Source organism: Notolepis coatsorum (genome assembly GCF_963971535.1).
Source record: "Notolepis coatsorum genome assembly, chromosome: 12".
NCBI lineage: Eukaryota > Metazoa > Chordata > Actinopteri > Aulopiformes > Paralepididae > Notolepis > Notolepis coatsorum.
The window spans coordinates 18,581,296-18,596,035 of record NC_140176.1 but is presented as its reverse complement, the minus strand read 5'-3'; the positions used below and the strand labels follow the sequence as shown (position 1 = coordinate 18,596,035).

The following is a 14,740-nucleotide window of genomic DNA, read 5'->3' as shown; positions in this document are numbered from 1 at the left end:
GTGGATACAAAATAAATAAATAAAATTATCTGAAAAAATACGACAGTTGAACTGGGGCTTCCCCCTGAAAGTCGACTATTCGACTGAGATTCTTTGAGTTAAGCCTTTTTTTTTTTTTTTATATATATATATATATATATATATATATATAGAAAATAATGATATATAGAAGTTTTATCAGTGCCCACGATCATCAAATAAATGTTTTGTAAAATATTTGTAAAAATATGTTATCAATACTTATTCAGACAACTTTATAAACGTAATTGTTATAAAGTGTTCACACCTTTTTTTTATCCACTTTTTCTCCTTATTTTTAAATTTTTTCTCCCATCCCAATTTCGTATTGCCAATTCTCCCCTCCCCTGTCTTGAATGTTGCTTGACTGCCTCCCACTGGTCGGCTGTAGTGAGAATAGAAGCCTTGCATCACGTGTCCCCTCCTGTACATGAGGAGGCAGCCTGTCGCATCTTTTCACCAGACAGCGTGGACTCTCAGTGGCGAGGAGTAGCGCGTGGGAGGCTCATGCTGCCCCGATACTTCCTGTCACTGCTGTGCAGGCGTCACCCAACCGACCTGTAGGAGTCGCTGTCCACAACGTCCAATCCCCACCCATCGACTTCCACCCGCTACCTCTGTCAATTGAGATAGTATGGCGACTGGCCCAAGCCGCAGGCAATGCTGACACCGGGATTCGAGACCGGAGTCTCTTGCATTGGTGACGAGCGCAATCTCGGGCCCCCCAAAGTATTAACATGCAGCGGGAATCACTGCACTAACATGAGCCCACTAGAGCCTGCGATTGTAATATCGTCTGCCAATATCGGCTGATATGGTTATTTTTTAAACGGCCAGTATACCAATACTACGGCAATCCAATATATCGGTTGACCACTAGTGTATTGGAATTACCCAGGCTCAATGGAATGCCAGCCACATGTATATCTAGTAATGGCATGTAGGTTACTCACCCTACTCGTGTACAGTAGGAATCCACAGTACACAGCATAAATACACTCCATGCCTCTTCTCCTACTCTAGGTATTCAGTAGGTGGTGTCAGAGAGGCAACTATTCATTTAACTTAAGGATAGTAGTACAGCACTTGAAAAACGTCAGTCATTTTGAAATGTTAAATTTCAAATGTAATCAATTGTTATTGTAAATTAATTGTTTAGATGAATCAACTAATCAATAAAATAATTGTTAGTTGCAGCCCTAGAACAAACATGCTAGCTCACTGACGCTGATGAGATGAACTCCTTGGGTATCGAAATTTGGTATCAAATAAAACTGCATTCTTCGATTGAATCGATATCAATACCCAGCCCTACATAATTATGACTTCTATGGGGGGATGAAATAACATGTTTAGTCTCATTCACAGATTCGACTGATGGTTGGCGTTGTCCAGCCTGCCAGAATGTTGCGGTGAAATTCCCAAGCTCCTATACCTGCTTCTGTGGTGAGTGATCAACTATGACACTCTTGCAGAGAGGCCGCCGTGCAGTAGCTACGATTACCGGTACATGGACAATATTTCTTCAATCCGATTTGAAATCGGTAATACTGGACATTTGAAATCAACCGTTCACATGGACCCTAAATAAACGGAACCGTGTTTATATGACCCGAAGCGTGTTAGAATATTACTTGTTTGACATGATGCCCAGAAAGACCCTGCCTACTGTGAGACATTTACTCAAATAATCCATCACGTCGGGGTCACCAAATTGTGAGATATTTACTGAATGGAAGCGGACATGGCCGGTTAGCCTAGGCATTGTCCAACTAACACCTCTCCCGAAGGCTAACCGGCCATGTCTGCCTCCATTCATTGTGCTAAGCTAGGCTAACATGCAGCCAGATAGCTTTCTACTGAACGCACAGAGAGGAAACTGGTATCTATCTTCTTGTCTCTCGCTGGAGAAGACTGTAAGCTAATTTCCCCCAAATGTTGTTGGCGTGTTCCTTTAAGCTACATTAGCCTGGGACCAGCGACTTTCGATCACAGTCCGTGTACTAATGTTGGGAAGAAAACGCTAAATGGTCAAACAATTCTTACATCTTCATTTGGATATAGTCATAAAAGTTGGACATTCACTACACGGACTGACCAGTGACCATCGAGGCATTCAACCATCCTTTTAGCTAACGCTAAGCTTCCAATAAAGACATTCAACCATCCTTTTTGCTAACGCTAAGCTTCCAAAAAGACATTCAACCATCCTTTTAGTTAATGCTAAGCTTCCAATAAAGACATTCAACCATTCTTTTAGCTAACGCTAAGCTTCCAATAAAGACATTCAACCATCCTTTTAGCTAATGCTAAGCTTCCAATAAAGACATTCAACCATCCTTTTAGCTAACACTAAGCTTCCAAAAAGACATTCAACCATCCTTTTAGCTAACACTAAGCTTCCAATAAAGACGGCCACAGAAATGTTTTGTTTTGGAATTTCCCTGGAAACTCCTTGACATTACTTTACGTCAAATGCTTAGATGTTACCCCCACGTGGAGTGCAGAAAGAACATATGTAGAGAGAAACAATTGGATCAAGCGTTTACATGGCTATTAGGCGCTAAATATTTTCCCATTGCACGGACTATCAAAAGTTTACATCTGATTTGAGGTGGTTACACAAGGCATTTTTATTCTGACCGGGCTGCTATTCCGATTTATTAATGGAACATTAGGGTCCATGTAAATGCACAGCTAATGTTGAGGTCTCTAATATTCACATCTTGATTGACAGGGAAAGTGACCAATCCGGAGTGGCAGCGTAGTGAGATCCCCCATAGCTGTGGTGACATGTGTGGCAAGAAGAGAGGCGGGGCAGACTGCAACCACCCCTGTAACATGTGAGTGTTTTTAAACGACACTTGTCTCATTTTGGAGAGTCTTGGGTGAACCTACATGTGTCAGTGCTGCACAGGTCGCAAATGGCAACACTGCATCGATATGTCTGGATTTTTAAATAAATTTATATTTCAATGCCTTTTGGGTTTGTAAATTTGTTGAAATGGAAATTATTATAATTATAATTATTAAATTTTTTTTAGCCCTTGAATCTAGGACAAATTGTATTTCTGACTTCCAAACAGGGAAGCAGGAGCTCCCCAGGAGGCCTTGGAGGTGGGCATGTCACCCTTGGCTTGATCATGTAATTTTGATACAGTGAATCCTAAAATCCAGACCTTAGAATCCTTGCAGGGTTGCTATTTCCAATCGGTAACACAGAGGCTTCCATGTTTGCCCAAGGCTCTACTAAATTAGATGTATGTTGTTTGATGGGGTTGCCTAAACCTAGTTCCATGGGGGGAAATGGGTTTTTCTCTGATCCCTCTCTGTTGTCTCTCTGCAGCTTGTGTCACCCCGGACCTTGTCCACAGTGCCCTGCCTTCATACACAAAGGCTGCATCTGTGGTAGGACCAGGTACTGTACTCCTCTAGTAATATTTTAAGTAATTTCTTATGGGGGTTTATGTATTTGTGTATTTTAGTGGTCCACTACACAAAGGCCTAATCCGTTATTGCATTATTGCACTCTCTTGTCGCTCCGCTACCAGCTTTGTTTACATATAGCGACTTTTTCTTTTTAACCCAGCATGAAATTAATGATTTTTAGTCTTTTGATAAAAGGGCTGACATTATCTAACCGTTAAAATAGTTCCTACATGACTTTTGATTATGTGGTCTGTTTACAGTGTGTAAACATTGGGGTAGAACAAACTTATTTCAAGTTATTATTCACTTAAAAAAGTAATTTTTTAAATCATATTTTTTCATCTCCAAATCGAACTCTGGAAGAGCATGTGAATTAGGGATGGGACATTGGGACAATATACTGTACTTATGTCACAATACCATTTAATACACAATAGATACAACCTCAATACTATTTGATACACAATGGATACAACCACAATACTATTTGATACATGATGGATACAACCACAATACTATTTGATACACGATATACAACCTCAATACTATTTGATACACGATATATACAACCACAATACTATTTGATAGACGATATACAACCTCAATACTATTTGATACACGATATACAACCACAATACTATTTGATAGACGATATACAACCTCAATACTATTTGATAGACGATATACAACCTCAATACTATTTGATAGACGATATACAACCACAATACTATTTGATAAACGATAGATATCACCACAATACTATTTGATACACGATAATGATATACAACCTCAATACTATTTGATACACGATGGATACAACCACAATACTAAGGAGTTGTTACGTTATGTCAAGAAAATGTATTGCATACAAAATGGTGCTAATATTGCCATACATTCCTCTTCCCCACGATACGTACAGTATTGTCACATTTCTTTTGTATCACCATATATTTATTTTAAACCTATCGTCCCCTTCCCTAATGTGATTTATAAGCGACAGTTACTATGGTCAAATAAAAATCGGCATTGTATCTTTTTAAACGTTAGGCTCTTGGTTTCTCAAAACATTTCCCACTGGTATGAAGTCGTGGCGCCCTAACTCTGACCCTAACTCTCCCTAACTGACCCTAACGCCGACCAACTCTCACTTTGCAGTCAACCGATGCGCTGTGGCCAGGCTTCAGTCGTTCATTGCGACAAAGTGTGTGGCAGCATACTGAACTGTGCCAAACACATCTGTGCCCAGGTGTGCCACGGTGGAATGTGCCAGCCCTGCCAGCTGCAGGTTCAGCAGGGTGAGTGGCTCAGAACTAGGGATGGGTATCGTTATGATTTTATCGATACTACTTATCGATACTCGGTTCTTTTTTATTATTTTGCAAGAAAAATACAACATTAAGAACAAAATCGACATTGCTTTATTATTTATAACTTTATAAATAAATATTATTTCTTCAGCAACAGCACCAGCAATGTTCTTTTATATAACGTTATAAATAAATATTATAGCTAGGGTGAAGGGACTTTGGGCTTGGCTGGGACCGGTGGTGGTAGAGGGAGGAGGGGTGGGCTGGGACATGGTGGCTGCAGCCTCAGCCTGACTATCTATAAAAAGTTGTCATCTTTCAAATATATTTGTAGCTAAACAATTAGCTAAGCAATTATATTTTATTTATTAGCCTATTCGTAATAATTCGTTATTAGCCTATAGCTAACTCCGTATCTTGGCTTACCTGCAGTGGACGTGGATGGAGATGGAGATGAAAATGGTGCATTTCTGCAGACTAATGTTATGTTTTGACAACAGATGTTTTGACAAATTGCTTGTATTTAGTGGCGGCTGGGTGGCGCAGCGGTCTAAGTGCTCGTCACCAACGCGTGAGACACCGGTATCGAATCCGGCTGTCAGCGTTGCCTCCGTCTTGGGCCGGCCGTCATACTGACTCAATTGGCAGAGTCAGCGGGAGGGGAGTCGATGGGTGGTAATCTGGTCGTTGTAAACAGCGACTCTTACAGGTTGGTCAGGGCGCCTGCACAGCAAGGACAGGAGATGTCGAGGGTAGTGTGAGCCTCCCACACGTTACACCTCGCCAATGAGAGTCCGCGCTGGCAGGTGAAAAGAAGTGGCTGGCTGACTGCATATATCGGAGGGGACATGCGATAGATTCTTCAACCCTCCCTACGACCAACCAGTGGGGGGCACATGCAAGCAACGATCAAGACAGGGGAGGGGGGAATTGGCACGACTAAAATTGGGATGGGAGAAAAACAGAAAAAGAAGGAGAAAAAGGAGAAAAAAAAATTGCTTGTATTGCCACCCTTACTTGCAAATGTTTTATTGCACTTGTGGCAACGTGTGTTGTCGGCATCGACTTTCGTAAAGTGTACCCAGACTTTTGTTTTGTTCTCTCCGCCATGATGAGCGCAGAGCTCGGTCTGTGCTGCGTGCTTCAGCACGGAGCCAAGTACCCGTATGTGCATTTGTGTCGCTCGTGAGTGTGTGTAAACTAACAGCCCCGCTTCTCCTTGCGACAGAGCGAGACAGAGAGAGGAGAGATAGTTTGCAACATTTAAATTCCTCGAGAAAAAAAACTCCATAATGTATCAATAGCAGAACCGAAAATGTCGGAGCTTATCAATACTCAGTTTTTTTCTAATTTAGTACCGGTTCCCGTTTAGAACCGGGTTTCGGGAGGCATGCCTACTCAGAACATCAGGACACTTTCATGTAACAGTGCGCTGTCTGTCTGTCTACTGAGCGTGGTGTTATCTTAAGGAATGCTATCCGACCTTGCGGCAGCCTTCTAACTCTAAGCGCCCTCCACTTTGACCCAGATCGAACCTACCGCTTTATCAAAAGTAGTGACGTTGTCAGGCTCGTCACCTGGCGACTCCAACATATATTTGGCAAAAATTCTATCTCTCCAATATATCCTCGGTTGTTTAGCCCCCTTCCCCGTGTCTGATGAAAGATTATTCCCGGCCTCATCTACAAACGGATCCCATCTAACTTTAAACTAAACACTTTTTTAAGGCCATGAATAAAGGTATTTACATAATGCAATTAACTTTTTATAATCGCACCGAAAACCAGCCATATCCTTCAGCATTTTGATGCTGACGGGGCAAAATCCTAATCAAAGCATTAATGTTATTTATAGTGAACTATATGCAGCTCTTTCCACAACTTTTTCATTACACCAGAGTGAGGAACGTTTTTCTTCATATACGCTCCTTATGGGAGTCACCTAGAATTAACAAATATGCCTAATTGAGTTTTTTTGCTGATCCAAAAAAATCTACCGATCCATGACTCAAATAGATGTTGTGATGTTTTCTGCTCTTGCAATTTAAGCATTCAGAGTCCAGACTATTTTTCTTTCTAATCAAATGATAGAAAGACTGACGATCTGTTGGCTGTCTGTGGAGCATATACACTATACAGCCAGTGTTTTGTAATAAAGGTTTTCAGATACATTCATAAATCTACAACATACATGAACATTCATGTACATTATACATGAATATAAGTATAACCTATAGCATCAACACTAGTCTAACACTACAATCTGTCAGAACTTATTTTATTGGGGACTCACTACTCAATTTCCCTGGGACCCACTCAAATGACCACTTGTGACTCACTACATTGAAAACCTAATATTTACATTACTGATCACACATCACTGACATAACGTACATTACAATGTACCTTTTCTCCTGTGGCCGATGAGTACTTTATTCAGGTTTTCTGACGACGAGCCTGTGTTGCTGTGTAACAGTATTTAATAAGTATAGTATAGTCATCTCAATGTGGTGATGTGATACAAATCAATATTTTTTACTTTTGTTTTCTGTAGCTTGCTACTGCAGTGTTAGCAGTCGTGAGGTGCTGTGTGGGACGGATAAAGAAGGATTTGACGGCTCTGGACATTTCTCCTGTGAAAACCTATGTGGAAAGTAAGTACGGTATGAATGTGCAGCGCCAGACAAGATACCATTCCTTCAACGCTGTTGCATTGCCTACTACTTCTGCCATGGTTTCTGTCATGGACTGCATATAGGACTGGGCTATATGGCCACGATGGCATAGTACAATCTTTTTATATATTATATTATAAATATTTGATGCCGTTTATTTTCTCATACCCCACTGCGAACACTGACAATAATTGTGTTCATTGGAATGTCTGACCGAGCCAGAAGTACCGCTACCGGGGATTGAACCTGAGTCTCTGTGAATTCCACATTTGTATAATCTTTTTAGTTTGTCCATTGTGTGGCTTTAATTCAAAATAGACTCATTCAATTCCACCACAAAGCCTTTATAATACTACTGCAATGTTTTCTTATGTTTTGCATAAAAACCTTTTAAAAAAAGGAAATGCATTATCATTGACGGTATTGTAAAAATGTTTGTGTGCATCCATATTGCTACTATACCTTTTGAAATACGGTAGCCCTCCCGGCATTAACGCCATGTGTCTGTGACATCTCCACCGGTCAGGACGTTGGACTGTCGGGCCCACCAGTGCCAGAAGTTGTGCCACGCGGGCTCGTGCCAGCCTTGTCCACGTTCCCCCAGCCTGGTGAACACCTGTCCCTGTGGGCAGACGGCCCTGACCAAGCTCCTGGAACTGGGCTACTTGGAGCGCAAAACCTGCTCGGACCCCGTCCCCTCCTGTGGGAAGACCTGCAGCAAGCCCCTGCCCTGTGGCTCCAACGGTAAGCATGTCCTAAATCACTAACTATTATTTTGTGTTGTTAGTTAATGGGTCGACCTCGGACCACCCCTGCCCTGGGGGAGCTTCCAAAGGTCTGACGATCATATTCCCCCTCAAACAAACCAATATTTATTTTAATGTAAATGTTGTATTTACATTTACCCTAAAAAAATCTGCTATTTTAAGTAAATTAGTATTTACATACTGAAGTTACTCGTATATTGGTTCTAATTGGAGTTTAAACTAGTTTCACTACGGTTTAACGATATAAATATTGTAGCCGATATCGCCCCCCCTTCTCATGGATATGTGAAGGACGGGAGATATTTTTGCCACGGAAGGAGTAGAAACAATTAGGTAGCTGATTAGTACTGATAGAAGAACACATCTGTGCATCATTAGTTCACCCACATCTCACGTGCACACACCCCAGACACACACACACTACAAATACACTAGGTTAGTCAGAGGTAAGTTGAGTGGAGGTGAGGTTGGAGTTGTGACATAGAGAGAGATTGAGATATTCGGAGTTGTGTAAGGTGAGAGGTAGTGAGAGGAGAGGTGAAGGTGGTCATTGTGTACTGGACCCTAGACTGGCTGAGAAACCCCCTTGTGTCCTGACCCTGGACCGGACGACTACCCCTGAGTATTGAACAATACAAGTTTTAATTGGTCCTAACTTGGACTTAAATAGATTAATTGACATACAACTGTAAAATACAACTTCTGTTGTGAAGGGCCAGATTAAACCGAATATATATATTTATTATATATATATATTTAATTGTATTTGTATATTCTCTAATATTCCTTGATATCCCTTGTATATTCCTTGTACAATATGCATTGAATATCCATTCTAGCCTACTGAACATCCCATAATAGTCTCCATTCTACTATTGGTCGAGACCTTGGTGCCAGGCTGCCATACCCCCCAGACCCAGTTCAAACGTACCGCTCAACATGTACGAACAAGTCCTAGTTCCGCGTAGGAATCTGGCTACCGCACCACTAACGGTACTATTTGTTCATAGTGCGTATATATACTGCGCTACTAAAGTAGGACTTCCTTTTTAGTCCAGTTTCTTACCCTCCAATAGAGTGACAGACGTAAAGCCTCCCCGCGACGCCACGTGTGGGAGTAAGGCCAAGTTCGGCCTACCATCGGTATTGAGACATCGTGTATATTAATATTTGAATAGTCATATTTGGCACTATATCGTCGAGTTGGACGTAGTCTATTAAGCTAATAATAGTCTATTCATATGTAGTGCTTTGTGCGGTGAGAATACTATCGTAGTCAGTACCCCATCGTTTCGGGCAGAGAACTGGCTGCTTATCCAGGGTGGCCGACCCCATGTGAGGCTGCACCCGAGGAGCCCCAGAGCCGACGAGCGAGTGGACCTGTATACCGGATTATTCTACCGACGACAGCCCGCCTTCCCAGGCACGGATTATGCTTTGTGTACAGTGATTATTCCATGGATAAAGACCCCCGACACTGCCGTGTGTTGGAACCCCCCCCCCTGGAGAGGACGCAAGGTGAGGAGGCGCTCTGCAAGACGAGGTCGCTTCACGTCTCTCCTCCGTGGACCGGAGAGAGCCGGCCCACAGAGAGTCCAGCTGCTTTCATCTGTGGTCCAAGGATCGCTGGCGCATTGAACTGCACTACTGTGGGTTCACCCAGGATACCCTTAGCCGGACGAGGCAGCCAGACTCTACCCCCCCCCCCCTCCTACTCCTGTTGTCTTACAAGTGACCGGATTAACCCCCCTAGTGTATCCAGTCTTATAATCATTAAAGTATCATTGCTGTTATTCCTTAACTATTCCAGGTCGTATATTTACCACCTGCGCCATCAGAGATTGGACATTCTCTATTGATATACCGACGAATACTCTTTGCCATAAAAGTGCATACTATTTCAATTCATAAATGTAATTAAGTGATTAAGTGCTTGCTCTACACACCATTGCTGTGTAGGAATAAATACATACTTCGACTTCGTACATTTGTGTTGGATCCGTTTCATCTACGTGAGAGTGTTTATCATAATATATTTATGCCGAGTACTGGGTGGCCGAATATAAAGTACAAAGGTAGTGGTAGTAAGTATCATATCTAGTAATACAGTCAGGGAATTGTACCCCTCAGTTACAATTGGTCCTTCGAGCCGGATGGGTAATTAGTGTAATATTAATATAGTGTTATTAATATTGAAATGGCCTATGATGAACACTCCACGAAACGATCCTCCTAACCAACGCCCGCAGCGCGAACGACGGCTCCCTCAGTACTTAGAGGCTTACGCTGTCAGTCAACAACCTAGTCTTCTACTAACAGTAAACGCGGTAAAACTAGAAAGTAAAAGTATGTCTAACCCCAACGCCCAGACTACCCCGACCATAGAGGCCCCTACGGGTTCTAATGTAACTGACCAAGTTCACGGTGGGGACCAGTGGGAACCAGACATGACTTCACACCCCGCCAGTACTGAAGAAGTAGTCCCCGATGAGTCCCGGGAGGAATACAACGCTACCGAGAGAGAACTCGGCACGGAAGAAGACGGGGAGAGCACCGTGGAGATAGAGCTCCAAGGCTCCGCAAGGAGTACCCCGAGGGAAGGCTCCCCTATACAACCGCCTTCTCCCAGCGAGGCAGAGAGGACCCTACAGCAGGCCTTCCTCATCAGCCTGAACGCCGCTGCTGAACGCGACCGACTGCAGATCCAGCAGCGGAGCGAAGAAGAGCATATACGTCTAGAAATAAGACTCATTCAGAGGGAAGAGAATGTGGCCCGAGACCGAGCAGACAGCCAGCGAGCAGCTGCTGGTGCTCTACGGGACGCAGAGCGCGACAGACAGCAAGCGCAACTAATAGAACAGCTGATCAGACGGACAACACCCTCTCCCTCCGCCAGAGGCTCCAGGAACTCGTCTAGACACACCTCCAGGGCGGCATCCCCTAGCCGAGTAAACAACCCTGAACTTGACCAACAGACGAGGTCTATACCCCCCACAGACCACCTCCCCCCACCGGTCCAAGCGAGACCTAGCAACCGGGAAGGAGCAGCATATCCTGTGGAGAGGCTAAACCAGAGACTACAAGCACTGGATGACCTAACTGAAGACGAAGAGGAAGAGGAGGAGAACCACGCCCGACGACAGCACAGTACTCTACCGGACCAGGAGGTCCGGTACAGCCCAGGCTATACTCCCGCGGAGCTGCGCTACAGACCCCCGACTCTATACCCGGGTGAGCACGACGCACGACCCGCACCGAGGAACAGCACCTGGACAAGCGGGCCATGGTACACTGCCGGTACCAGCCCATACCAAGGAGCGGGAGGAGACTCGCCTAGGAGGCCTCTCCCCCAACGCTCGCCGATGTATCCACAGTCAGCGTCATACATTGGCCCGCCTATGGTACCCGACTTCACCCAAGAGAACCGGGCCCAGTATACAGAACTCCGCATGTGTCTGGAGACCATGTTGGTGGATGTATTGGATGAACGCCATAAATACGCCATCCTACTGAAGCACTTAAAGGTACCCCGCGCACATAATATAGCGCTCGCCTACGCGACTTCCACCACCCCATACACAGCAGCGCTGGTAGCATTGGACCAGAGGTATGGGCGCATATGGGATTACGTGATCCAGGAGATCCGACACATCGACCGCTTACCCCCAGCAATAGACAATCGAGCACTGGACGACCTGTCCATCAGAGTGCAGTCCCTGGTAGGGATGTTGGGAGCGCAGAGAGAGAAGGGGAGGCATGAACTTTACGCCAACTCAAATGTGGAAAGGATCTTGGAGAAGCTGCCGCCCGCTCGACAGGAGCGTTTTAGGCGGCAGAGAGACCACCGAGACCCGAATGGCCCCGAACCGAGCCTCCTCGATCTAGCAGACTTCCTGGCGAGAGAAGTCAGCAGCCTACGGCTAGATACATTCGGACGGAGCACCCCTGGCTCCAGAGAAGGAACCAGACGACTAAATGATGGAAGAAGATCGGTGACTGTGATGCACCAATCGGAGTCAGTACCGAGCAGCAGGAGCCACAGTACCCCCTCCAGAACGGAGAAGTGGAAGATAGTGTGCCCCTACTGTGAGAAAGAACACTGGCTAGCGCAATGTGACTCCTTCCCCAAGCTGAACGCGGAGGAAGCAAGTCAATGGATAAAGTCCAACAAGCGCTGTTTTCGCTGTGCGCGCTCACACATGGCAGCCGAATGCCGCTTAAAGAAAAGGTGCACCAAGTGCGATGGAGCCCATCTGGACATACTTCACGACAGTAACAGACGGCGCCCTTCACCCGCACCATCCAGCAGCAAAGTGAGCGTCATGTACATCGATCCCGCCAGCAGCAGTGGAGCCCGAGTACTCCTAAAAGTAGTGCGTGTGACACTAAGCTACCAGAATAAAGTCCTGGACACTTACGCCGTCCTCGATGACGGGTCAGAGAAGACCCTTCTGCTCGCCTCCGCTGCGGCCCAGCTAGGGCTGCGGGGAAGCGAAACCCAAATGACAATTCGGACAATAAGACGAGATTTGAAGACGATAAAGGGCAAGAATGTCTCATTCTCTATCGCAGCAAGCGGCCAGCCTGAGCGACGGTACCAGATTACAGACGCTTTCACCAGCCAAGAAATAGGACTGTCGCGGTACACATACCCCGTCGCCAAGCTGATGGAGAAATATGCACATCTGCGCAAGTTACCGATCCCGCTCATAGACAATGCTATGCCGACCCTGTTGATAGGCTCCGACCACGCAGACCTCATTGTCCCGATAGACCGGGTTCATACCGGACCCCGAGGCTGTCCTGCAGCAGTCGAGACCCGTTTGGGATGGACTCTCCAAGGCCCGCTCGCCAAATCTCTCAACCGAAGTACAGCCACTAGATGTCTCCACTCCCGAGTCACAGAGGGAGAAACCTCACTCCTGCAACACGTAGAGCGGCTATGGACCTTGGAACAAATGCCCTTTAAGAACGGAAAGAAAGACATTCGCTCTAAAGATGACATTTACGCCATTCACCTCCTCGAGACAGGGACCAAGAGAGTCCCGGTCAACGGCGTGTTGAGATACGCCACGCCACTCCTGCGGCGAGAAGGAATGCCTACTTTCCACGCCAAGACAGACGCCACAGAACGGTACCTGCTGAACACGGAGCGGCGCTTAGCCAAGAACCCCGCCCAAGAGAGTGTATACCGCGCTGAGATTGAGAAGCTCATCACAGCGGGACACGTCACAAAGATGGACATTAAAGAGGCTGACCAGACCACTGAATCGTGGTACGTGCCTCACCACAAGGTCCATCACAACGGTAAAGACCGCATAGTATTTAACTGCAGCTACCAGATCGGATCCCAAAATCTGAATAAAGAGTTACTGCCCGGTCCCACACTCGGCCCCTCCCTACTCGGCGTTCTACTCCGCTTCCGCCAGGAAAAGGTGGTCATCAGCGGGGACATTAAAGGAATGTTCCTGCAGGTGAGATTAGTAGAGGAGGACAAGCCCCTGTTACGGTTCCTATGGAGAGAGAAGCCAGGAGATGAGCACCCAGCCATCTACCAATGGGAAGTCCTCCCCTTCGGAACGACGTGCAGCCCCTGCTGTGCTACATTTGCACTACAGAAACATGTAGCAGAGGACCCAGCAGCGGACGAAGAGGTCCGACACAGCGTAAAGAACAGCTTCTACGTAGACAACTGTCTACAAAGCCTTTCAACCCAGGAAGAAGCCGAGGCTCTCCTGATTAAACTCCGCGCCTCATTGATCAAAGGCGGCTTTGATCTCAGGCAGTGGGCCAGCAGCGATCCGCAAGTACTGCGCAGCCTCTCCTCCGAGGACAAGGCAGCCAGCAGCGAGACCTGGATGGCTACAATCCCGGGAGAAGCCTAGGAGATGACCCTGGGATTGGTGTGGCGATTCAAAACAGATTCGCTTCACTACAGACACAAGCCCCTGACTACGGAGCAGGGAAGGCCGGCGGCGGCGCCGACCACCAGACGGAGTGTGTACACAACACTCGCCCGACAATATGACCCGCTAGGATGTATTCTACCGTACACCACCAGGGCAAAGATGATTGTACGAGCATTGTGGGACAAGGACCAGGGCTGGGACGACCCCATTCCCGCACACCTTGCATCCACCTGGAGAGAGTGGGAGATGGAGCTCCACTCACTCCCAGGCGTTAATATGCGCCGAAGCTACTTCCCACCCACGGTGAGGCCAGAGACATGTAAAATGGACTTGCACGTCTTCAGTGACGCCTCAGAGGTCGCATACGGATCAGTAGCCTACTTGCGGGCCCAAGAAGACGGGGGAGAGATCTACACAGCATTTGTCCTCGCCCGCTCGAGAATAGCCCCACGCAAGCAACAATCTATCCCACGCCTAGAGCTCTGCGTAGCCCTAGCCGGAGCGCACCTAGCCACGCTCATCCAACGTGAGCTCACCATACCGGTGTCTAGAACAATCCTGTGGTCAGATTCCACGACAGTACTCGCCTGGATCAAATCGGACTCATGCAAGTACAAAGTCTTCGTGGGAGTCAGA

The 14,740-nt window shown here is 46.1% G+C and overlaps 1 protein-coding gene across 2 annotated transcripts in view; it reads left to right on the top strand.

The window, feature by feature from the left end:
* nfx1 (nuclear transcription factor, X-box binding 1) overlaps nucleotides 1-14,740 on the top strand; it is a 51,535-nt gene that overhangs the window by 8,404 nt on the left and 28,391 nt on the right. For both annotated transcript variants that reach the window (XM_084326091.1, XM_084326090.1), the window contains exons 4-9: nucleotides 1,387-1,464; nucleotides 2,756-2,861; nucleotides 3,365-3,436; nucleotides 4,603-4,742; nucleotides 7,308-7,407; nucleotides 7,955-8,172. In XM_084326091.1, coding sequence (XP_084182217.1) covers nucleotides 1,387-1,464; nucleotides 2,756-2,861; nucleotides 3,365-3,436; nucleotides 4,603-4,742; nucleotides 7,308-7,407; nucleotides 7,955-8,172 — 714 coding nt within the window. The remainder of the gene's footprint in view (nucleotides 1-1,386; nucleotides 1,465-2,755; nucleotides 2,862-3,364; nucleotides 3,437-4,602; nucleotides 4,743-7,307; nucleotides 7,408-7,954; nucleotides 8,173-14,740) is intronic.